The sequence below is a fragment of the Pristiophorus japonicus genome, chromosome 27 (assembly GCF_044704955.1).
Source record: "Pristiophorus japonicus isolate sPriJap1 chromosome 27, sPriJap1.hap1, whole genome shotgun sequence".
NCBI classification, from domain to species: Eukaryota; Metazoa; Chordata; class Chondrichthyes; family Pristiophoridae; genus Pristiophorus; species Pristiophorus japonicus.
In genome coordinates, this window is record NC_092003.1 from 2070749 (window position 1) to 2096241 (window position 25493).

The 25493-nt window shown below is 47.5% G+C and overlaps 2 protein-coding genes across 11 annotated transcripts in view; one reads left to right on the top strand and one right to left on the bottom strand.

Moving 5' to 3' along the window:
- Nucleotides 1-25251, bottom strand: part of LOC139239404 (putative uncharacterized protein DDB_G0285119) — a 174810-nt gene extending 149559 nt beyond the window's left edge. For all 10 annotated transcript variants that reach the window (XR_011588639.1, XR_011588641.1, XR_011588642.1 and 7 more), the window contains exon 1: nucleotides 24080-25251. The gene's annotated coding sequence lies outside the window, so the exon portion shown is untranslated. The remainder of the gene's footprint in view (nucleotides 1-24079) is intronic.
- Nucleotides 14031-22052, top strand: LOC139239320 (phospholipase A and acyltransferase 3-like). Its single transcript, XM_070867991.1, has 4 exons — nucleotides 14031-14144; nucleotides 20195-20300; nucleotides 21226-21491; nucleotides 21906-22052. The coding sequence occupies exons 1-4, from the start codon at nucleotides 14031-14033 to the stop codon at nucleotides 22050-22052; spliced, it is 633 nt and encodes a 210-aa protein (XP_070724092.1).
- Nucleotides 25252-25493: the final 242 nt, after the last annotated feature.

Here is a 25493-nt window from a genome sequence, read left to right on the forward strand (position 1 = left end):
TAATCCCAATTACATCATACCGGTTAACAGTTGTCTGCGCAGTTAATTCATCCACCTTATTACGAGTGCTCCTCGCATTGAGACACAGAGCCTTCGGGCTTGTTTTTTTAACACTCTTTGTCCTTTTAGAAATATATTGTAATGTGGCCCTTTTTGATTTTTGCCTTTGATTTCTCTGCCCTCCACTTTTACTTACCTCCTTTCTACCTTTTGCTTCTGCCCCCATTTTACTTTCCTCTGTCTCCCTGCATAGATTCCCATCCCCCTGCATATTAGTTTAACCCCTCCCCAACAGCACTAGCAAACACTCCCCCTAGGACATCGGTTCCAGTCCTGCCCAGGTGCAGACCGTCCGGTTTGTACTGGTCCCACCTTCCCCAGAACCGGTTTCAATGTCCCAGGAATTTGAATCCCTCCCTCTTGCACCATTCCTCAAGCCACGTATTCATCTTAACTATCCTGCTATTTCTACTCTGACTAGCACATGGCACTGGTAGTAATCCTGAGATTACTACCTTTAACTCTTAGCTCCCTAAATTCAGCCTGCAGGACCTCATCCCGTTTTTTTACCTATATCATTGGTACCTATATGCACCACGACAACTGGCTGTTTACCCTCCCCCTCCAGAATGCACTGCAGCCGCTCCAAGACATACTTGACCCTTGCACCAGGGAGGCAACCAGGGTACGAGGCTGGAGCAGGAAAAAGCCAGACGTAGGTAGCCTGCGACCCAGTACAGATTTTAGTGGCCGCATTACAGCAGATTATGGACATGGGCGGAGGAAAGCTGGAGGCAGCAGTGGGAGAAAAGGGACCCAATCTATCGGCATCCCTGCTATGACATTGCGCCCAGCCAGAGTACCTGTGTCTGCTCATATATGATGAGTGGGGCAGGCTATCTGTGGATGTGCAGGTGGAAACAGTTAGGGGAATGTGTTTAGTCGATACAGGAGTCTCAAGAGCGGTTGTCCACTCACCGAATCCAACCACTTCCCCGTGGTCGAGCGGAGTCCCATTTACACTGACGAGTTTTACGGGTAATGAGCAGGCTGGGGCAGTGTTGACACCCTTAACCAAAGAGTTAGGACCTAACATAACAAAGTGGGAAAGCATTTTAATGAAGTGGAAAAAGCCCAGTTCGGGAGTTCTCGGGGCCGACTACATGTTGGCACACCACGCCATAGTAAGAACATAAGAATTAGGAACAGGAGTAGGCCATCTAGCCCCTCGAGCCTGCTCCGCCACTCAATAAGATCATGGCTGATCTGGTCGTGGACTCAGCTCCACTTACCCGCCCTCTCCCCATAACCCTTAATTCCCTTATTGGTTAAAAATCTATCTATCTGTGACTTGAATGAGCTATCCTCAACTGATTCCTTGGGCAGAGAATTCCACAGATTCACAACCCTCTGGGAGAAGAAATTCTTTCTCAACTCGGTTTTAAATTGGCTCCTCCCTATTTTGAGGCTGTGCCCCCTAGTTCTAGTCTCCCCCACCAATGGAAACAACCTCTCTGCCTCTATCTTGTCTATCCCTTTCATGATTTTAAATGTTTCTATAAGATCACCCCTCATCCTTCTGAACTCCAAGGAGTAAAGACCCAGTCTACTCAATCTATCATCATAAGGTAACCCCCTCATTTCTGGAATCAGCCTAGTGAATCGTCTCTGTACCCCTTCCAAAGCTAGTATATCCTTCCTTAAGTAAGATGACCAAAACTGCACGCAGTACTCCAAGTGCGGCCTTACCAATACCTTATACAGTTGCAGCAAGACCTCCCTGCTTTTGTACTCCATCCCTCTCGCAATGAAGGCCAACATTCCATTCGCCTTCCTGATTACCTGCTGCACCTGCAAACTAACTTTTTGGGATTCATGCACAAGGACCCCCAGGTCCCTCTGCACCACAGCATGTTGTAATTTCTCCCCATTCAAATAATATTCCCTTTTACTGTTTTTTTTCCCCAAGGTGGATGACCTCACACTTTCCGACATTGTATTCCATCTGCCAAACCTTAGCCTATTCGCTTAACCTATCCAAATCTCCTTGCAGCCTCTCTGAGTCCTCTACACAACCCGCTTTCCCACTAATCTTAGTGTCATCTTCAAATTTTGTTGCACTACACTCTGTCTCCTCTTCTAGGTCATCTATGTATATTGTAAACAGTTGTGGTCCTAGCACTGATCCCTGTGGCACACCACTAACCACTGATTTCCAACCAGAAAAGGACCCATTTATCCCGACTCTCTGCTTTCTGTTCGCCAGCCAATTCTCTATCCATGCTAATACATTTCCTCTGACTCCGCATAACTTTATCTTCTGCAGTAACCTTTTGTGTGGCACCTTATCGAATGCCTTTTGGAAATCTAAATACACCACATCCATCGGTACACCTCTATCCACCATGCTCGTTATATCCTCAAAGAATTCCAGTAAGTTACTTGAACATGATTTCCCTTTCATGAATCCATGCTGCGTCTGCTTGATTGCACTATTCCTATCCAGATGTCCCGCTATTTCTTCCTTAATGATAGTTTCAAGCATTTTCCCCACTACAGATGTTAAACTAACCGGCCTATAGTTACCTGCCTTTTGCCTGCCCCCCTTTTTAAACAGAGGCGTTACATTAGCTGCTCTCCAATCCGCTGGTACCTCCCCAGAGTCCAGAGAATTTTGGTAGATTATAACGAATACATCTGCTATAACTTCCGCCATCTCTTTTAATACCCTGGGATGCATTTCATCAGGACCAGGGGACTTGTCTACCTTCAGTCCCATTAGCCTGTCCAGCACTACCCCCCTAGTGATAATGATTGTCTCAAGGTCCTCCCTTCCCACATTCCTGTGGCCTGCAAATTTTGGCATAGTGGATGTGAAAAATAATTGTCTATGGGAGGCAGTTGATGCAGATAGAATGGGAGAGATCGTAGTGATTCCCAGGGACAGGACAGACAAAGGCAGCACCTGCACAATGAAGCTGAAAGGGTGTTATGACTTAGAAGGATTAGTCGGTAACATTCCAGCCAGGTATCAAGGGTATGTGCGGGAGAATATAGATGAATTTGCAACGCACAAGCATGATTGCGGGAGAGTAACTGGGGTTGAGGTGAAGATAGACGGGGACCCAATGACATGGCCCCAGAAACAATATACTTTTCCCCGGGAAGCAGAAAAGGATTTGGAAACTACTAAAAATTCCCTGGTGGATCAAGGTGTGTTGAGGACCATAGCCACACATGTAAACTCATCCGTATAGCTAGTAAAGAAGCCCCATAATTCACGGAGGGCCACGGTAGATTACCGAGCCCTGAGTAAATATATTCCAGCCTGTGCACCCATGGTAGCAGTGGTAGCGGATTTGATAGGGAGTATCCCCGCAGCTGCTACAGCTTTCACCGTGCTGGACATTTCAAACAGGTTTTGGTCCATTCCCCCGAGACGGGAGGACCAGTATAAATTTGCCTTTACCTTTAAGGGTCAGCAGTACACGTGGACATGACTTCCACAAGGGTTTCATAATAGTCCCTCAATCTTCCACCAAAGTATGGCCGAGGCATTAAAAGGTTTTAGTCAGCCAGATCGGTTGGTCCAATATGTGGACTGTTATGTATGAATAAAGAGTTTGACTGGATTCTGTGAGCTCAAAGTAAAGTGTGACCGTAGTCTTTTATTGCAGGTCTCCAGAGTGCCTCTCCAGGCTGTGAGGCCTCCTTAAGTACCTGTGCTCCCAAGGGATTGTGGTATCTCTTGGGACTCCAGCGGATGAGCCCTTTGGTGGCTATACAAGGTATATACAGGCTTACATAGATAACAACACTCCCACCTAAAGTCAATAGTGTAACTAATTACAAGGTGAGTCGATCTGGGGCCTTTCTTTCCCTGGTTGATCGTCTCGGTGCGAAAGCTGATTTTGGTGAATCGTTTGTTGGGCCCTCGCTGGACTGCTGTGCAGCTGGCCTTGCTGGGCTGCCTGGTGTGGTGAGTTATGCTGGGCTGCTGCGGGTGATGGGTTCTGCTTCGTGGCCAACCGCGGTGTCGGTTGCCACTGGTGTGTATGTTGGGGGGTCAAAGAAGGTAGGATCCAAAGTGGGTTTGCTCAGGATAGTCCGTGAATCTGAGTTGGATTCGGTCCAAGTGTTTCCGCTGATTGAGTCCATTTGAAAGTTTGACCCGAAACACCCTGCTCCCCTCTTTGGCCACAATAGTGCCGTGAAGCCACTTGGGACCTTGTCCATAGTTCAACACAAATACAGGATCATTGATTTCAATTTCGCGTGAATCATTTGCGCTATCATGATGTGTACTTTGTTGAAGCCGCCTGCTCTTCATGTAGATCAGGGTCAACTAACAAGAGCCTTGAGCCTTCAGGTACCTTCTTCAAGCCCTGCTTGATAGTTTGCACTGCTCTCTCTGCCTGACCATTGGATGCTAGTTTAAACGGTTTGATCCCATTGCAGGTCATGAACTCTTTGAACTCGGCACTGATGAAACACGGCCCGTTGTCGCTCACAAGTCCGTGCATGGCAAACATGGCCCGCAGGCTTTCTGTGGTGGCAGCGGACGTGCTTGCCGACATTATCTCACATTCAATCCATTTGGAGTACGCATCTACAACCACAAGGAACATTTTACCCAAAAACGGGTGTGCATAGTCGACATGGACCCTGGACCACGGTTTGGAGGGCCAAGATCATAAACTTAGTGGCGCCTCCCTGGGTGCATTGCTTAACTGCGAGCATGTGTTACATTTGTGCACGCAGGACTCTAAGTCCACATCGATACCGGGTCACCACACGTGGGATCTGGCTATCGCTTTCATCATTACAATGCCTGGGTGGGTACTGTGGAGGTCACTGATGAAAGTGTCCCTGCCCTTCTTGGGGACCACTACCCGATTACCTCACAGAAGGCAGACATTTCACCTTTGCGCCGCTGGTACGGCTTTATCTCTTCCTGCATTTCCACTGGGACACTGGACCAGCTCCCGTTAAGCACACCATTTTTTACAAGGGACAGTAAGGGGTCCTGGCTCGTCCAGGTTCTAATCTCTCGGGCTGTGACGGGTGATTGCTCACTCTCGAAAGCTTCCATAACCATGACTAAATCTGCGGGTTGTGCCATTTGCACCCCCATGGTGGCAACGGCAGCTTACTGAGAGCATTGGCACAGTTTTCTGTGCCTGGCCTGTGGCGGATAGTGTACTTGTATGCGGACGTGAGCACCCATCTCTGGATGTGGGCCGATGCATTCGTATTTATCCCCTTACTTTCGGAAAAAAGGGATATCAGTGGCTTATGGTCAGTTTCCAATTCAAATTTGAGCCCAAACAGATATTGATGCATTTTCTTTACCCCATAAACACTCGCTAATGCTTCTTTTTCAATCATGCTGTAGGCTCTCTCAGCCTTAGACAGACTTCTGGATGCATAAGCAACCGGTTGCAATTTCCCAGATTCATTAGCTTATTGCAATACACACCCGACGCCGTACAACGACGCATCACATGCTAGTACCAAACGCTTACATGGATCATACAATACAAGCAATTTATTTGAGCATAACAATTTTCTAGCTTTTACAAAGGCATTTTCTTGGCTTTTGCCCCATACCCATTCATCTTCTTTATGCAGTAAGGCGTGCAGTGGTTCTAACAGTGTGCTGAAACCCGGTAAGAAGTTACCAAAGTAGTTCAAGAGTCCGAGAAACGACCGCTGCTCCATCACGTTCTGTGGTCTCGGTGCATTTTCAATTGCCTCCGTCTTCGAATCGGAGGGCCTGATGCCGGCCGCTTCGATTATTCTCCCTAGGAACTCAACTTCGGGCACCAGGAAAATGTACTTCGAGCATTTTAACCTGAGCCCCATGCAGTTGAGTCAACTAAGCACCTCCTCCAGGTTCTGCCGATGCTCGACTGTGTCCCAACCTGTAGCCAAGATGTCGTCCTGGAAGACCACCGTGCACGGGACCGACTTCAGTAAGCTTTCCATGTTTCTCTGGAATATCGCCGTGGCTGATCGAATCCCAAACGGGCATCTCTTGTAAATGAAGAGACCTTTGTGCATGTTGATGCAGGTGCGGCCCTTTGATGATTCCTCCAGCTCCTGCGTCTTGTAGGCCAAGGTCAGGTCCAGCTTCGTGAATGTCTTTCCTCCCGCCAGCGTTGCAAAAAGGTCGTCGGCCTTTGGTAGTCGGTATTGATCCTGCAGGGAGAAACGATTGATAGTTACTTTGTAATCACTATAGATTCTGATGGTGCCGTCTCCCTTGGGGACTGGAACAATCGGACTGGCCCACTCGTTGAATTCGATCGGCAAAATGATGCCCTCTCGTTGCAGCTGGTCCAGCTCGATCTCTACCCTTTCTCTCATCATGTACGTACTGCTCTCGCCTTGTGATGGATGGGTCGTGCCCTCAGAATTAGGTGGATCTGCACTTTTGCTCCTTGGAACTTCCCGATGCCTGGTTTGAACAGCGAAGGGAACTTGTTTAAGATCTGGGCACACGAAGTGTCGTCAGCGGATGAGAGTGCTCAGACATCGTCCCAGCTCCAGTGTACTTTTCCCAGCCAGCTCCTGCTGAGCAGCGTGGGCCCATCGCCCAGTACCACCCAGAGTGGTAGCTTGTGCACCCCTCCATCGTAGGAGACCTTTACAGTAGCACTGTCAATTACGGGAATCAGTTCCTTTGTCTAAGTTCTCAGTTTCGTGCGAATGGGAGTCCTTGCTACACCACAATTTATTAAAAGTCTTTTTGCTCACAATGGACTGGCTCGCGCCCGTGTCCAGCTCCATTGACACCGGGAGTCCATTTAATTCAACCTTTAGCATTATCGGGAGACACTTTGTGGTAAATGTGTGCACACTGTATACCTCTGCCTCCTCGGTCTGAGACTCTGGTTCGTCGTGATCCGCCGTGGATCTGTCCTCCTCTGCAACATAGTGGTTTGCAGGAGTAACAGGGTTTGCAGCTCACCTGCACATACGTTGGAGGTGTCCCATTGTACCACAGCCCTTGCAAATGTACCCTTTGAAGCGGCATGAATGGAAATGATGATCACATCCGCAGCGCCAACAAGGTGTTAATTACCTTGCATTCATCACCCTTGATGGTGGACTCTGAGACATCTGTGGACGTGCAGCTGCAGGCATGTGGGGCCTGCCCTGTATGTTGCAATTTGAAAACAACATCACTTTGTTCACTGTACCTGTAGCAGCACTCGTGTGCTGAGAGATTTGCTTAGTATTGTCACTGGACAATGAACGCCTGGGCTATCGCTATGGCTTTACTCAAGGCTGGGGCCCCTACAGTCAACAGTTTGCGAAGTATCACTTCATGGCCAATGCCAAGTATGAAGAAGTCTCTGAGCATGTGCTCCAAATGTCCTTCAAATTCGCAATGTCCTGCAAGATATCTTAGCTCGGCGACATAACTTGCCACTTCCTGGCCTTCAGACCTTTCGTAGGTGTCGAACCGATACCTCGCCATCAGAACGCTTTCCTTTGGGTTCAGATGCTCCCGGACCAGTGTGCACAAATCATCGTACGATTTCTCTGTGCGTTTTGCTGGAGCAAGCAGGTTTTTCATGAGGCCATACGTTGGTGCCCCGTGGACGGTGAGGAGAATCGCCATTCGTTTGGCAGCGTTCGCTTCTCCTTCCAGCTCATCAGCCATGAAGTATTGGTCGAGTTGCTCCACGAAGGTTTCCCAATCATCTCCCTCCGAAAATTTCTCCAGGATGCCCACTGTTCTCTGCATCGTTGCATTCGTCATCTGTATCTCGTCGTCAGTTGTTATGTATGCATAAAGAGTCTGAATGGATACTGTGAGTTCAAAGTAAAGTGTGGGCTTAGTCTTTTATTGCAGGTCTCCAGAGTGCCTCTCCAGCCTTTGAGGCCTCCTTAAGTACTTGTGCTCCCAAGGGATTGTGGGATCCCTTGGGACACCAGGGGTTGAGCCCTCTGGTGGCTATACAGGGTATATAAAGGTTTACATACATAACAACATTGTGCCCCTATCACCTGAATCCTTTCGACCGGCCGGTATGTGGGTTCAAGTATGAGGACGGGCAGCCTATAAGCTGCATCATGGAAGTGACAGCTCACGCCCATGTCCCGCCACAGGTTGCGTACAAGGGAAACGGGACATGCTGTGTCACCACCAGCGAAAGTCAATATAGAGTACACCAGGACACTTGGCGTCCAGTGACAGATTCCACCTTTTGTTTCACACCCTAGGTAGAGACACTCATATCACTCCTATCTCAGACCACAAACACATAAGTATCACAGTCAATGGTACTATACCGAACCTCCAGGAATATATATCGCGTTTTGGATACGATATCCCGCCGTTACCCGAACATTTGACCAAGTTATTAAAGGATATCGAGCTATCCCACAAACATTAAACAAAATGAATGAGAAAGTAAGGGAGGAAATTGAGGAAATGATGGCCCCTCCACAATGGGACTCAATATTGAGATCCCCCCCTGGGTTCGAGTCGTATCACATGCACTAGTCATTTTACAGCTAGTGATAGTGTTGTACCTATTTATCTTATCCTGTAAATTAGAACAGAAAACAAAGGAAGGTAATCTTGAAGGGTTATTAAGATGAACCAAGGCCAAAGTGTTTGTATATAAAACTGAAGTCAGATCAAGGCCGAACATTTTTGTTGTAAAAAAGCGTAGGTTTGTCAGGAAAAGTACTGTTTGTGTTGTAAAAAGGAATGTAATCTGGAGTTTTTGACTGAAACTGCAGCACACCCACAACCAAAAATGGCTCATGGAAAAAGAAGAAATCCACAAGTAATGTCTCTGGATTTATATTAACGAGACATAAAAGGAGGGAGTGTAAGGTTACAAATCTTCAAAAAAGCACAGAACGAGACCATGAACTAAAAGTGATTGATTTAATATAAGCTTTGGAATGAACTGAACGGAGCAAAAAGGACGCCAGCCTGGTGGTAGGTGGTGACTCACCCCACTTAAGGACACTCTGTGGTCAGGGACCAGACTGACTTTATGCACAACAACAATGGAGTTGTTGCATTTTCATAAGTTAACTGATGAGGCCCTGAACTTGATTGGCCAGAGTGAGGGGGGGAGCGGATGCAGGGGGAACAAAGCTCGCTGGAGACACCAAATCTGCAAGAAGACTGGACAACAAAGGGATCACATCAGGTGCACATTTTGGGGGAATGAGGAGGCATCTTGTGCCTTGTAGACTCGGTGTGAAAAGTGGGAACAGTCGAGTCCATTATTGCAGTCAATCAACCAAGATCACCACAAAACAACGCATCCATGCAAACACATTATCAGGAACCGCAGTGGTGGGTGTTCAGGCATAACGTGGATATAAATATGCGAGCTAGAAGCAGCTCAAAAACACCCTACCAGTCGTCCATCATCGTTCGGTGGGAAACGGAAGGGTGGTACCGAAGCGCAGCTAGGTACGGAACGTACGCGGAGGGAACATAGAAAATAGGTGCAGAGGTAGGCCATTCGGCCCTTCGAGCCTGCACCGCCATTCAATATGATCATGGCTGATCATTCGCCTCAGTACCCCATTCTTGCTTTCTCTCCATACCCCTTGATCCCTTTAGCAGTAAGGGCCATATCTAACTCCCTCTTGAATATATCCAATGAACTGGCATCAAGGACTCTCTGCGGTAGGGAATTCCACAGGTTAACAACTCTCTGAGTGAAGAAGTTTCTCCTCATCTCGGTCCTAAATGGCTTACCCCATATCCTTAGACTGTGACCCCTGGTTCTGGACTTCTCCAACATCGGGAACATTCTTCCTGCATCTAACCTGTCCAGTCCCGTCAGAATTTTATATGTTTCTATGAGATCCCCTCTCATCCTTCTAAACTCCAGTGAATAAAGGCCAAGTTGATCCAGTCTCTCCTCATATGTCAGTCCAGCCATCCCGGGAATCAGTCTGGTGAACCTTCGCTGCACTCCCTCAAAAGCAAGAACGTCCTTCCTCAGATTAGGAGACCGAAACGGAATACAATATTCCAGGTGAGGCCTCACCAAGGTCCTGTACAGCTGCAGTAATTCCTCCTTGCTCTTATACTCAAAACCCCGAGCTATGAAGGCCAACATGCCATTTGCCTTCTTCACTGCCTGCTGTACCTGCATGCCAACTTTCAATGACTGATGTACCATGACACCCAGGTCTCGTTGCACTTACCTTTTTCCTAATCTGCCGCCATTCAGATAATATTCTGTGTTTTTGCCGCCAAAGTGGATAACCTCACATTTATCCACATTATACTGCATCTGCCATGTATTTGCCCACTCACCTAACCTGTCCAAGTCAACCTGCAGCTTCTTAGCGTCCTCCTCGCAGCTCACACTGCCACCCAGTTTAGTGTCATTTGCAAACTTGGAGATATTACATTCAATTCCTTCGTCTAAATCATTAATGTATATTGTAAATAGCTGAGGTCCCAGCACTGAGCCCTGCGGCACCCCACTAATCACTGCCTGCCATTCTGAAAAGGACCCGTTTATCCCGACTCTCTGCTTCCTGTCTGCCAACTAGTTCTCTATCCACGTCAGTACATTACCCCCAATGCCATGTGCTTTAATTTTGCACACCAATCTCTTGTGTGGGACCTTGTCAAAAGCCTTTTGAAAGTCCAAATACACCACATCCACTGGTTCTCCCTTGTCCACTCTACCAGTTACATCCTCAAAAAATTCCAGAAGATTTGTCAAGCATGATTTCCATTTCATAAATCCATGTTGACTCGACCGATCCTGTCACTGCTTTCTAAATGCGCTGTTATTTCATCTTTAATAATTGATTCCAACATTTTCCCCACTATTGATGTCAGGCTAACCGGTCTATAATTACCCGTTTTCTCTCTCCCTCCTTTTTTAAAAAGTGGTGTTACATTAGCTACCCTCCAGTCCATAGGAACTGATCCAGAGTCGATAGACTATTGGAAAATGATCTCCAATGCATCCACTATTTCTAGGGCCACTTCCTTAAGTACTCTGGGATGCAGACTATCAGGCCCCAGGGATTTATCGGCTTTCAATCCCATCAATTTTCCTAACACAATTTCCCGCCTAATAAAGATATCCTTCAGTTCCTCCTTCTCACTAGACCCTCGGTTCCCTAGTACTTCCGGAAGGTTATTTGTGTCTTCCTTCGTGAAGACAGTACCAAAGTATTTGTTCAACTGGTCTGCCATTTCCTTGTTGCCCATTATACATTCACCTGAATCTGACTGCAAGGGACCTATGTTTGTCTTCACTAATCTTTTTCTCTTCACATATCTATAGAAGCTTTTGCAGTCAGTTTTTATGTTCCCTGCAAGCTTCCTCTCATACTCTATTTCCCCCCACCTATTTAAACCCTTTGTCCTCCTCTGCTGAATTCTAAATTTCTCCCAGTCCTCAGGTTTGCTGCTTTTTCTGGCCAATTTATATGCCTCTTCCTTGGATTTAACATTATCCTTAATTTCCCTTGTTAGCCACGGTTGAGCCACCATCCCCGTTTTATTTTTATTCCAGACAGGGATGTACAATTGTTGAAGTTCATCCATGTGATCTTTAAATGTTTGCCACTGCCTATCCACCGTCAACCCTCTAAGTATCATTTGCCAGTCTATTCTAGCTAATTCACATCTCATACCATCAAAGTTACCTTTCCTTAAGTTCAGGACCCGAGTCTCTGAATTAACTGTCACTCTCCATCTTAATAAGGAATTCTACCATATTATAGTCACTCTTCCCCAAAGGGCCTCGCACAACAAGATTGCTAATTAGTCCTTTCTCATTACACATCACCTAGTCTAGGATGGCCAGCCCTCTAGTTGGTTCCTCGACATATTGGTCCAGAAAACCATCCCTAATACACTCCAGGAAATCCTCCTCCATCATAGTGCTACCAGTTTGGTTAGCCCAATCTATATGTCGATTAAAGTAGTGGATGAGATCTGCTGTACCTTTATTGCAAGCATCCCTAAGTTCTTGTTTGATGCTGTCCCCAACCTCACTACTACCGTTTGGTGTTTTCTGCCCTTTGGTATTCTGCAGCTCTACCCATACAGATTCCACATCATCCAAGCTAATGTCCTTCCTTACTATTGCGTTAATTTCCTCTTTAACCAGCAACGCTACCCCACTCCTTTTCTTTTATGTCTATCCTGTCTGAATGTTGAATACCCCTGGATGTTGAGTTCCCAGCCTTGGTCACCCTGGAGTCATGACTCCGTGATGCCAATTATATCATATTCATTAATTGCTGCCTGTGCAGTTAATTCGTCCACCTTATTACGAATACTCCGCGCATTGAGGCACAGAGCTTTCAGGCTTGTCTTTTTAACACACTTTGCCCTTTTAGAATTTTGCTGCAATGTCGCCCTTTTTGATTTTTGCCTTGGGTTTCTCTGCCCTCCACTTTTACTTTTCTTCTTTCTATCTTTTGCTTCTGCCCCTATTTTACTTCCCCCATCTCCCTGCATAGGTTCCCATCCCCCTGCCATATTAGTTTAACCCCTCCCCAACAGCATTAGCAAACATTCCCCTAGGACATTGGTTCTGGTCCTGCCCCAGAACCTCCCCCAGAACCGGTTCCAATGTCCCAGGAATTTGAATCCCTCCCTTCTGCACCACTCCTCAAGCCACATATTCATCTGAGCTATCCTGCGATTCCTACTCTGACTAGCACGTGGCACTGGTAGCAATCCTGAGATTACTACCTTTGAGGTCCTACTTTTTAATTTAACTCCCAGCTCCCTAAATTCAGCTTTTAGAACCTTATCCCGTTTTTTTACCTATATCGTTGGTATCTATACGCACCACGATAACTGGCTGTTCACCCTCCCTTTTCAAAATGTCCTGCACCCGAGACATTCTTGACCCTTGCACCAGCGAGGCAACATACCATCCTGGAGTCTCAATTGCAGCCACAGAAACGTCTATCTATTCCCCTTACAATAGAATCCCCTACCACTATAGCTCTCCCACTCTTTTTCCTGCCCTCCTTTGCAGCAGAGCCACCCACGATGCCATGAACTTGGCTGTTGCTGCTCTCCCCTGATGAGTCATCCCCCTCAACAGTACCCAAAGCGGTGTATCTGTTTTGCAGAGGGATGACCGCAAGGGACCCCTGCACTACCTTCCTTCCACTGCTCTTCCTGTTGGTCACCCATCCCCTATCTGGCTGTGTACCCTTTACCTGCGGTGTGGCTAACTCACTAAACATGTATTCACGACATCCTCAGCATCGCGAATGCTCCAGAGTAAATTCACCCGCAGCTCCAGTGCTGCAATGCGGTCTGTCAGGTGCAGCAGGCGGATACACTTCCCGCATATGTAGTCATCAGGGACGCTTGAAGTGTCCCTGAGTTCCCATAGCACAGGAGGAGCATAACACGTGCCTGAGCTCTCCTGCCATGACTTAACCCCTAGATTAACGTAATTTGGCACCAACAATGTTAAAGGTTACCAACTGATAGAGAAAAGGAAAAGAAAAACTACTCACTAATCACCAGCCAATCACTGAACTGCAGAGAATGGCCAGAAGAACCTACCGGTCACGGAACCAACGACCATAAACCTACAATAGCTACAACCTGGAAGGGCGATTGTATGTTCTGTAGTTTTAATTAGATATTGCGTAATAAAACTGACACTGGGTTAAGCCTGTGCCACATGTTGTCCTTTTCCCTATAAGTCCCGAGGTCTAAGAATCAGGATAGAGTGTAAAACAAATACCCCGTACAAAAAGAGCTGAATACCAGAGGTGAGGTGAGAGTGACTACCCTTGACATCAAGGCAGCATTTGACCGAGTGTGGCATGAAGGGGCCCTAGTAAAATTGAAGTCAATGGGAATCAGGGAAAACACTCCATGGCTGGAGACATACCTAGCACAAAGGAAGATGGCTGTGGTTGTTGGAGGCCAATCATCTCAGCCCCAAGATATCGCTGAGGGCAGTGTCCTAGGCCCAACCATCTTCAGCTGCTTCATCAATGGCCTTCCCTCCATCATTAGGTCAGAAGTGAGGATGTTCGCTGATGACGTGTTCAGTTCCATTCACAACTCCTCAGATAGCGAAGCAGGCTGTGCCCACATGCAGCAAGACCTGGGCAACAACCAAGCTTTGGCTGATAAGTGGCAAGTAACATTCACACCACACACATGACAGACAATGACTATCTCCAACAAGCGAGAGTCTAACCACCGCCCCTTGACATTCAACTGCATTACCATAGCCGAATCCCCCACCATCAACATCCCGGGGGTCACCATTGACCAGAAACTTAACTGGACCAGCCACATAAATACTGTGGCTATATGAGCAGGTCAGAGGCTGGGTATTCTGCAGCAAGTGTCTCACCTCCTGACTCCACAAAGCTTTTCCACCATCTACAAGGCACAAGAAGTGTGATGGAATACTCTCCACTTGCCTGGATGAGTGCAGCTCCAACAAAACACAAAAAACTTGACACCATCCAGGACAAAGTAGCCCACTTGTTTTGGACCCCATTCACCACCTTCAACATTCACTCCCTCCACCACCGGCGCACCGTGGCTGCAGTGTGTACTATCTACAAGATGCACTGCAGCAACTCACCAAGGCTTCTTCGGCAGCACCTCCCAAACCCGCGACCTCTACCGCCTAGAAGGACAAGGGCAGCAGGCGCATGGGAACACCATCACCTCCACGTTCCCCTCCGAGTCACACACCATCCTGACTTGGAAATATATCGGCCGTTCCTTCATTGTCGCAGGGTCACAATCCTGGAACTCCCTCCCTAACAGCACTGTGGGAGCACCTTCACCACACGGACTGCAACGGTTCAAGAAGGCAGCTCACCACCACCTTCCCAAGGGGTAATTAGGGATGGGCAATAAATGCCAGCCTTGCCAACAAAGCCCACATCTTATGAATGAATAAAAAAAGAAGACATTAAACCGAGGCCCCGTCTGCCCTTTAAGGTGGTTGTAACAGATCCCACGGCCACTATTGGAAGAAGAGCAGGCGAGTTCACCCCGGGGTCCTGGGGCCAATATTTATCCCTCATCCAACATCACTAAAGCGGATGATCTGGTCATCATCTCATTGCTGTTTGTGGGAGCTTGCTGTGTGCAAAATGGCTGCCACGATTTCTACATTACAACAGTGACTATACTCCAAAAGTACTTCATTGGCTGTAAAATGCTTTGGGACATCCTAAAGCTGTAGAATGGGAGTTCTGTCTTTCTTTCTCATCACGCCGATAAGATGGAGTTGCTGTTGTCAGACAAGAGAAGCCCCCAGTAGGCCATGAATGACTAATATCCTGTTTGGGCAAAGCCTCTGTCCCAAGAACCTTTGCACCTGAGACATATTGAAACTGAAATAAACCATAAATATGTGACAGCTGATTAGTCAACTTAGGCGGCATATATATACAGCCCGACAAGGAATAGTGCACAGAACATACAATACAGTAGTTGAGTACTTTTAAAAGAAAGCTCCGTCATGTTTTGATTCCAGTCTGCACGTGTCCTGAAACTCCGAGGGAGAGAGATCGATCACTGCCATCTTGATCTCAGTTCAGAATCAAGAGCTGAAAATGGGTAGCCAAAATGTAAGTTTGTTTTTAACCTTTTTGATATTTACCAGTTCTAATACTTTAACCTCAACTCAGGTGTGTGTTCCTGTGAACGATGCCTGCTCCATATCGGCCCGGGTGTTTAGCTCTATAAATAGTAGCGCTAATGCAATATCCCACATCGCATTCCTTTATTAAACAGAAATAGATAAAGCATATTAGAACTTCCATTTAGATTGTATTTATTGCCTTGGTTTGACTTTGGGTTTCCCGAGATTCCTAGATCTTTTAGCTTCATCCTGGGCCGTGCTGCTCAGCTATTTCTCCTTCCTCTGGGCAGCACTTTTCACGTCTTGGCCTTAAATTCCCTCCGCCATCACTCTGTTCACTCACAAAACTTGTCCAACTCATTCTGTGGTTCCTGGACTGCCTCTTCTGGTTCCACTCTCCCTCCCAGTCACTTCCTCAAAGTGTTCGAGATCAATACAAGATTTCACTGGTCTAACTGGCGAGAAGTTCGGAACTGTGGGGGAGCAGAGAGATTTAGGGCTCCAAGTACAGAAATCACTAAAACCCAGCGCTCAGGGTCAAAAAATAATTAAAGAGACAAATGGAATGTTGGCCTTTATCTCAGGGCCTGGAATACAATCGGTGGGAGCGATGTTACAGTTTATATAAAGCTCTGGTCAGACCCCGTGTGGAGTGACTGCGTTCAGTTCAGCAGAATGATACTGGGGCTAAAATGGTTGAATTATGAATACAGGTGGCATAGAAGAGGTTTGTATTCCCTCGGGATTAGAAGATTAAGGGGTGATCTAATCGAGGTGTTTAAGATGATTAAAGGGTTCAATGGGGGGAGAGCGAGAGAGACTATTCCCTCTGGTGGGTCAGTCCAGAACAAGGGGGTGACACCTTACCATTAGAGCCAGGCCGTTCAGGGTGATGTCAGGGAGCACTTCTTCACACAAAGGGCCGTGGGAATCGGGAACTCTCTCCCCCAAAAAGCTGCTGAGGCCGGGGGTCAATTGATAGATTTTTGTTGGGTAAGAGGATTAAGGGTTACAGAACCAAGGTGGGTAGATGGAGTTAAGATACAGATCTTAACTCCATCGGAACAGCCTCGAGGGGCTGAATGGCCTCCTCCTGTTACTATGTTGAAATTTCTGGTGCTTATCTATTGGTTATCTCCTTTGTCTCACTGGTTCCTTCCTTCATCACCAGCAGGACTGGTGAAGGTCACTGAGGCAGCTCCCAAAACACCTCCCATCTGTGGCTCTGTGGTAACTCTCTCACCCCGAGTCAGCAGATTGGGGGTTCAAGCCCCACTCCAGTAACATCCCGAGATGGTGAAAGGCACGATATAAATGGGAGTCCTTTCTTTCTTTTAATGTTACTAAACGAAGGACTGCAAAGGGCGAATACTGTTAACATTCTGAAGCGTGTCTGTGGAGCGGGGCAGAGCTCCACAGAACAACCAGTTTCACACAGAGGTTAAAAAGACAGTGCCACTGAAATTGATCAAAATAAATTGGCTCATATCTTAAATATAGCTCTCATTATGAAAAATCCTGTGATAGCCTGTGTCAATGGTAGAAAATGGATATTTACATTTCTCCTCTCCCTGTGTTAGGCGGAGTGACGAGGGAGAGGGATTAGACTGGGTGAGATATTAAAGGGTGTGGGGAGTGAGGGGAGAGTGGGATTAGACTGGGTGGGATATTAAAGGGTGCGGGGAGTGAGGGGAGAGTGGGATTAGACTGGGTGGGATATTAAAGTCTGTGGGGAGTGAGCGGGAAAGTGAATGAGGCGACCAAAAGTAATATATCCAAGTTTGCTGATGTACAAAGCTACGTGGTAATTTAAATTGTGAGGAGGATGCAAAGAGGCTTTAAATGGATATAGACAGAGTAAGTGAGTGGGCAAGGACATGGCAGATGGAATACACATGTGAAGTTATCCACTTTGGGAGGGAAAATAGAAAAGCAGAGTATTTTTTAAATGGTGAGAGATTGGGAAATGTCGATGTTCAGAGGGACCTGGGAGTCCTTGTACACCAATCACTGAAAGTTAACCTGCAGGTACAGCAAGCAATTAGGAAAGCAAATGGTACGTTGGCCTTTATTAGACTGATTCCTTGGATGGAGGGATTGTCCTATGAAGAGAGATTTAGCAGACTGGGCCGATATTCTCTGGAGTTTAGAAGAATGAGAAGTGATCTCAATGAAACACACACAATTCTTACAGAGCTTGACAGGGTAAATGCAGGGAGGGTGTTTCCCCCGGGCTGGAGAATCTAGAACCAGGGGTCACAGTCTCAGGATAAGGGATTGGCCAGTTAGGACTGAGATGAGAAGAAATTTCTTCACTCAGAGGGTGGTGAATCTTTGGAATTCTCTGCCCCAGAAGGCTGTGGAGGCTCAGTCGTTGAGTATATTCAAGACAGAGATTGAAAGATTTTAGAATATTAAGGGAATCAAGGGATATGGGGATAGTACAAGAAAGTGGAGTTGAAGATCAGCCATGATCTTATTGAATGGTGGAGCAGGCTCGAGGGGCCGAATGTCCTACTCCTGCCCCTATTTCTTATGTTCGTAAAGGGTGTGAGGAGTGAGGAGAGTGGGTTAGACTGGTGGGATATTGAAGTGTACAGGGAGTGAGGGGGGAGAGTGGGATCAGGCTGGGTGGGATATTAGAAACATAGAAAATAGGTGCAGAGGTAGGCCATTCAGCCCTTTGAGCCTGCACCACCATTCGATAAGATCATGGCTGATCATTCCGTCAGTACACCTTTCCTGCTTTCTCTCCATACCCCTTGATCCCCTTTAGCCGTAAGGGTCATATCTAACTCCCTCTTGAATATATCCAACGAACTGGCCTCAACAACTCTCTGCGGTCGGGAATTCCACAGGTTAACAACTCTCTGAGTGAAGAAGTTTCTCCTCATCTCAGTCCTAAATGGCCTGCCCCTTATCCTTAGACTGTGTTTCCTGGTTCTGGACTTCCCCAACATTGGGAACATTCTTCCCGCATCTAACCTGTCCGGTCCCGTCAGAATTTTATATGTTTCTATGAGATTGCCTCTCATCCTTCTAAATTCCAGTGAATAAAGGCTCCGTCGATCCAGTCTCTCCTCATATGTCAGTCCAGCCATCCCTGGAATCAGTCTGGTGAATCTTCGCTGCACTCTCTCAATAGCAAGAACGTCCTTCCTCACGATTAGGAGACCAAAACTGAACACAATATTGCAGGTGAGGCCTCACCAAGGCCCTGTACAACTGCAGTAAGACCTCCCTGCTCCTATACTCAAATCCCCTACCTATGAAGGCCAACATACCATTTGCCTTCTTCACCGCCTGCTGTACCTGTATGCCAACTTTCAATGACTGATGTACCATGACACCCAGGTCTCATTGCATCTCCCCTTTTCCTAATCTGCCACCATTCAGATAATATTCTGTCTTCCTGTTTTTGCCCCCAAAATGGATAACCTCACATTTATCCACTTTATCCTGCATCTGCCATGCATTTGCCCACTCACCTAACCTGTCCAAGTCATCCTGCAGCCTCTTAGCGTCCTCCTCACAGCTCACACCGCCACATATTGAAGTGTACGGTGAGTGAGGGGGAGAGTGGGATTAGACTGTGTAGGATATAGAAGTGTACAGGGAGGGGGAGAGTGGGATTAGACTGGGTGGGATACTGAAGAGTACAGGGAGTGAGGGGGAAAGTGGGATTAGACTGTGTGGGATATTGAACTGTACGGGGAGTAAGGATGAGAGTGGGATTAGACTGGGTGGGATATTAAAGGGTGCAGGGAGTGAGGGGGAGAGTGGGATTAGACCTGGTGGGATATTGAAGTGTACAAGGAGTGAGGGGGAGAGTGGGATTAGACTGGGTGGGATATTGAAGTGTACGGGGAGTGAGGGGGAGAGTGGGATTAGACTGGGTGGGATATTAAAGGGTGCAGGGAGTGAGGGGGAGAGTGGGATTAGACTGGGTGGGATATTGAAGTGTACGGGGAGTGAGGGGGAGAGTGGGATTAGACTGGGTGGGATTTTAAAGGGTGCAGGGAGTGAGGGGGAGAGTGGGATTAGACTGGGTGGGATACTGAAGAGTACGGGGAGTGAGGGGGAGAGTGGGATCAGACTGTGTGGATAAAAACACCAGTGAAGACCTGATGAGCCGAGTGTTCTGGTACAATCCAAGGTTCTGTGAAGAGATCGACAGTTTCTGGAAACATTGAGAAATGCGCCTGTAAATGTTGCTAAAGACAGATAGAAAATGAGAACGGGATGACCTTGTTCGATTAGAGAGAAGTCAGTGTAACTCAGGTAACACAAACAGCGTGTCCATCTGTTGATCCACGAGACGTTACAGGCAGGCTGGTGATTCTCCTTCTCCCAGGCCTCTGCCACCAGCTGCTGGAGGGCCTGGAGTCACTCTCTGCCCAGCTTCCTCACTCCTCTTTGGGGAGATGCCTGGCCTCCTCTTCAACACAGCATGCAGGTCAAGGGGTGAAGCACACATTCAGCTATTCTGTGTCCTAACCTCGAGAACCCAAGGAACTGTAAATAAATACACTTTCAAACGGCCACACTGACTTCTCATGTAAAATCCGTCTCATTTCCAGTCACTCCACCGTGAAAAGCCTGGAGATTTGATCGAAATATTCCGATCTGGGTTTCAACACTGGGCCATCTATGTCGGAGATGGAGAGGTCATCCACTTAACTGAAGGTAAGAGCTACCACGCTTTTGTACTTCGATTCAACGTCCCTTCATATTCATGGTAACCACTGCTCCTATTATATCGGACAGCAGTTGTTGGTAATGATTCTGCTTTAGTTATTTTCAGCTCCTCTACACCCACCTTTTGTTTCTTTACTTTCCCCATTACCATCTCCTTTTGCCTTGCATCATCATCCCTTTTAATGTTACCTCTCCGGCCTCCCCCCTATCACAGACCTTCCCTTTTGTTCTTTCCTCCCCTCCCCCCTTTCCCTACCTCTGTACTTGCTTAAAACCGGTTACATCTCTAACCTTTTCCCATTCTGACAAAGGGTCATCGAGCTGAAACATTAACTCGGTTTCTCTCTCCACAGATGCTGCCCGACCTGCTGAATATTTCCTGCATTTTCTGTTTTTATTTCAGATTTCCAGCATCCGCAGTATTTTGCTTTTGTCCTTTTCTAAAGGCAGAATACAGGTATAAATCTTAAGTCTGCCCAATCGGCCAAATCTGGAGTTCGACCCCTCCATTCCTCTACCCTAGCTCTGTCACTGCCCGACATTCTCTCCCAAACCTCAAAAGCAGTCTCAAACCCTCGGTGACCAAAGCCAAGGTCAGTTCTCCAAACTCTACAACCGCTGCTGCTCACCTCACTCCTCTCTGAAACACCTTGGGCCAGTTACTCTCAACGGTGGCAGAGATTTGTAGGTTGTATCTAACTGAGGTATTTTATCAGCCTCAGTTACCCATTCCCTTTAACTGTACCTAAGCCAGGTTCCAACCAGGTTTTTATCAACCCCAGAAAGCAATCCCTTTAATTTTATTCCATTAGCCTGAATAACTGTAACCTAAACCAGGTTCCATCCCTTTAACTGTATCCACCCTGGCTATTCGATCAGCCTCAATAAACTGTCCCTTTAATGTATTTTCCAGGTGGAGGTAGTGCAGAATTGAGCCTTCGATTTTCCAGTGCTACATTAATCGCTGTGGTTAAAAGAGAGCCTCTCTCTAAGGTAGCTGGAAATGATGACTACCGTATCAACAACAGTTCTGACGAGAAATGGGACCCATTACCTGTTGACCAGATTATAGGAGCAGCTAAAAAATGGGTTGGAAAAACAGTGAAGTACAAAGTAACAACAGCAAACTGCGAGCACTTTGTCAATGGACTTCGGTACGGTAAAAAGGTATCATTTCAGGTGAGTACATCCCGTGACCAACAGGTAATGATACACTGGGGAGATCTGATGTGGCTTTGGCCTCTCTACCAGCAGGTGTCCCTCCAAGTGTCTGAGACACGTTGACACAGGGTGTTGTGTGTGGGGGTGAATGGGGCATTCTATCGGTTTGTCAGTGAGAGAGTCGGGGAACGGTACTGGGGGGGGGGGGGGGAGGGGGGTTAGACCAGAATTCCTTGGTTATTCCATGGAATGGGAATGGAGACCGAGGCACATGTTAAATGGAAGAGGATACAAAGGCACATTGGGAAGGTCACTAGAGTTCATACCATCAATGACCCGGCACAGTATCTACAGCTGGGATCTCAGAGTCACTGAAACATCTTCACTGTGGTGTCTGTTTCTGTCTCTAACTGATGCACTCTCTTCCCACAGGTCGAGAAAATGCTTGAAGCTGTTGTTGCTGGTAGTGCTGCTGGTGGTGGTGCTATTACTGGCTCTGCTTTTGGTCCAATTGGCACTATTGTTGGTGGTGCTATTGGTGCTATGGTTGGTGTTATTGCTGCGCCGGTGCGTCGTTGAAAGTATTTTGCACCTTGAGGATGTTATTAATGAAACCACTGGTTGATGAGTAACAATCTGTATTGGGTTGGTGCAGAAACCACGTACTGTTCTATGTCTTACTAAATTGACATTCTCTGCATTCATTGAATTAAAGAATTTAATTTAATTATCCCCATTAATTGAGGTGCAGACCTGTTGCAATGCTGAAAACGGGACCCCTTCCTTCAGCCCCGATATGGTGCGCGGGACCTCGATACGGTTCCCGGGGCCCTGATACAGTTCCAGTTGGGGAGTTTCCGAAACCAGACCACTTCACACCGAGTCTACCCTTGTATCGTCAGTGCAGCACAAGGAGAGATAGAAGGATCAAGCGGCAATAGGGTAGCTGAATCCTGAGCACCATTAACTCACAATACAACTGCAGGACACTGGGAGAAACCAGTGAGAGAGAAAAGGGAGGCAGAAGTTAACACAGTGGGTTTGGACAGAGCTCGGGAAGCACTTCACAAGATGGAATGCTGATTCCCTGGGTTGGACTTCTGGCTCACAGAATAAAACCTCAAACAGTTAGCTGCTGGAGGGGCTTGTGTAGGTCGATAGATGGATGAGCAAGGTGGGTCAAATTCATTCCCTGCTTACAGAGTGTTACAGCACAGAAGACCATTCGTCCCATCGTGCCTGTGCCGGCTCTGTGAAAGATCTATCCCATTAGTCCCACTCCCCCTGCTCTTTCTCTCTAGCCCTGGAAATTTCACCTTTTCAAGTATTTATCCAATTCCCTTTTGAAAGTTAATATTGAATCTGCTCCACCGCCTCCCCCCTCCCCGCAACCGCCCTTTCAGGCAGCGCGTTCCAGATCAGAACCTACTGTGTAAAAACATTATCATCTCCCCTCTGGTTCTTTCGCTAATTATCGTCAATCTGTGTCCCTCTAGTTACTGACCCTCCTGCCACTGCAAACAGTTTCTCTCTATCTTCTCTATCAAAATCCTTCACAATTTTGCACACCTATGTTAAATCTCCCCTTAAGCCTCTCTGCTCTAAGGAGAACAACCCCGGCTTCTCTAGACTCCCCACGTCACTGAAGTCCCTCATCCCTGGGACCGTTCTCCCTCCACACCTTCTCTGGGGCCTTCACATTCTCCCTAAAGTGCGGTACCCAGAATTGGACACAATTCTCCAGCTGGGGCCTAATTTTCTCTGTATTTATTGTAATTATATTTACACAATCACTCAGATTTGTACTCAGTTGATGCTGTTTCTAATTTCAATGCAATTAAGTTTCTAAGCTGCTGATAATTTGTCTTCAACAAGAATGGTTCACTTCAACTCTGCTGCCCCGTGTCCTAACTCGCACCAAGTCCCACTCACCCATCACCTCCTGTGCTCACTGCCCCGTGTCCTAACTCACAGAGTCCCGCTCACCCATCACACCCTGTGCTCGCTGCCCTGTGTCCTAACTCACACCGAGTCCCACTCACCCATCACCCCCTGTGCTCACTGCCCCGTGTCCTAACTCGCACCGAGTCCCACTCACCCATCATCCCCCTGTGCTCACTGCTCCGTGTCCTAACTCGCACCGAGTCCCGATCACCCTCTGTGCTCACTGTCCCCGTGTCCTAACTCGCACCCAGTCCCACTCACCCATCACTCCCTGTGCTCACTGCCCCGTGTCCTAACTCGCACCGAGTGCCACTCACCCATCACCCCCTGTGCTCACTGACCTACAATGACTCCCGGTCCGGAAACACCACATCTTTACAATTATTACTGGTGTTCAAATCCCTCTGTGGCCTCCTCGCCCCTTCCCATCTCTATAATCTCCTGTGGTACCACAACCCTCCGAGATCTCGGCACTCCTCCAACCATGGCCTCTTTTGCATGCCCCTCTTCCTTCACCCCAATGTTGACAGCGGCTCCTTCAGCTGCCTGGGCCCTCGGGAGGGAATTCCCTCCCTGAACCTCTCCGCCTCGTCTGTGGCTCGGCGTCAACTGCTAACTCTCCTGTGAGGCGCTATATAAATGCAAGGTGTTGTACAACTCACCTGGCCATTGCTGTCAGCTGCTGCTGTGGTCCAGGCTCACCGCTGTTCTCGAGTGGCCAGTGAGGGTACAGCACTTTGATTCCCAGTTCCACCCAGACCATAAAAGGACAGCAGTCAGGAGAGCAGCTCAACAGAGGGAGAGCAGTTCAGGTTCAAAAGGCAAAAAAGAAGTGGAAAGAAACAGAGTGTGATGTCAAAGCCAAGCGGGTAAATGATTGGCTGGTCGATTAGTGAGTAGTTTTTCTTTATCTTTTTCTTTTCTTATCAGTAAGAAACCTTTGGCACTGTTACCAATTACGTTAATTTAAGGATTAAGTCAAGGCAGGAAAGCCCAGACACGTGTCATGCTCCTCCTGCGCTGTGTGGGAAATCAGGGACACAACGACATGTGTAGGAGGTGTATCCAGCTGCAGCTCCTGACAGACCGCATTACGGCACTGGAGCTGCAGATGGATTCACTGTGGAGCATCCATGATGCCGAGGATGTCGTCAATAGCACGTTTAGTGAGTTGGTCACACTGCAGGTAAAGGTTACACAGCCAGGAAGAGCAGTGGAAGGTAGTGCAGGGGTCCACTGCGGTCATCTCCCTCCAAAACAGATTCACCATGGGCTCATCAGGGGAAGGCAGCAGTAGCCAAGTTCATGACACCATGGGTGGCTCTGCTGCACAGGAGGGCAGGAAAAAGAGTGGGAGAGCTATAGTAATAGGGGATTCTATTGTAAGGGGAATAGATAGGCGTTTCTGCGGCCGCAAATGAGACTCCAGGATGGTATGTTGCCTCCCTGGTGCAAGGATCAAGGATGTCTTGGAGCGGCTGCAGCACATTCTGGAGGGGGAAGGTGAACAGCCAGTTGTCATGGTACATATAGGTACCAACGATATAGGTAAAAAAACTGGATGAGGTCCTACAAGCTGAATTTAGGGAGCTAGGAGTTAAATTAAAAAGTAGGACCTCAAAGGTAGTAATCTCAGGATTGCTACCAGTGCCACGTGCTAGTCAGAGTAGGAATTGCAGGATAGCTCAGATGAATACGTGGCTTAAGGAATGGTGCAAGGGGGAGGGAATTCAAATTGCTGGGATATTGGAACCGGTTCTGGGAGAGGTGGGACCAGTACAAACTGGACGGTCTGCACCTGGGCAGGATCGGAACCGATGTCCTAGGGGGAGTGTTTGCTAGTGCTGTTAGGGAGGGTTTAAACTAAAATGGCAGGGGGGTGGGAATCTATGCTGTGAGGCAGAGGGAAATAAAAAGGGGGCAGAAGCAAAAGGTAGGAAGGAGAAAAGCAAGATTGGAGGGCAGAGAAATCAAGGGCAAAAATCAAAAAGAGCCACATTACAACATAATTCTAAAAGGACAAAGAGTATTAAAAAAACAAGCCTGAAGGTTCAGTCTCAATGCGAGGTGCATTCG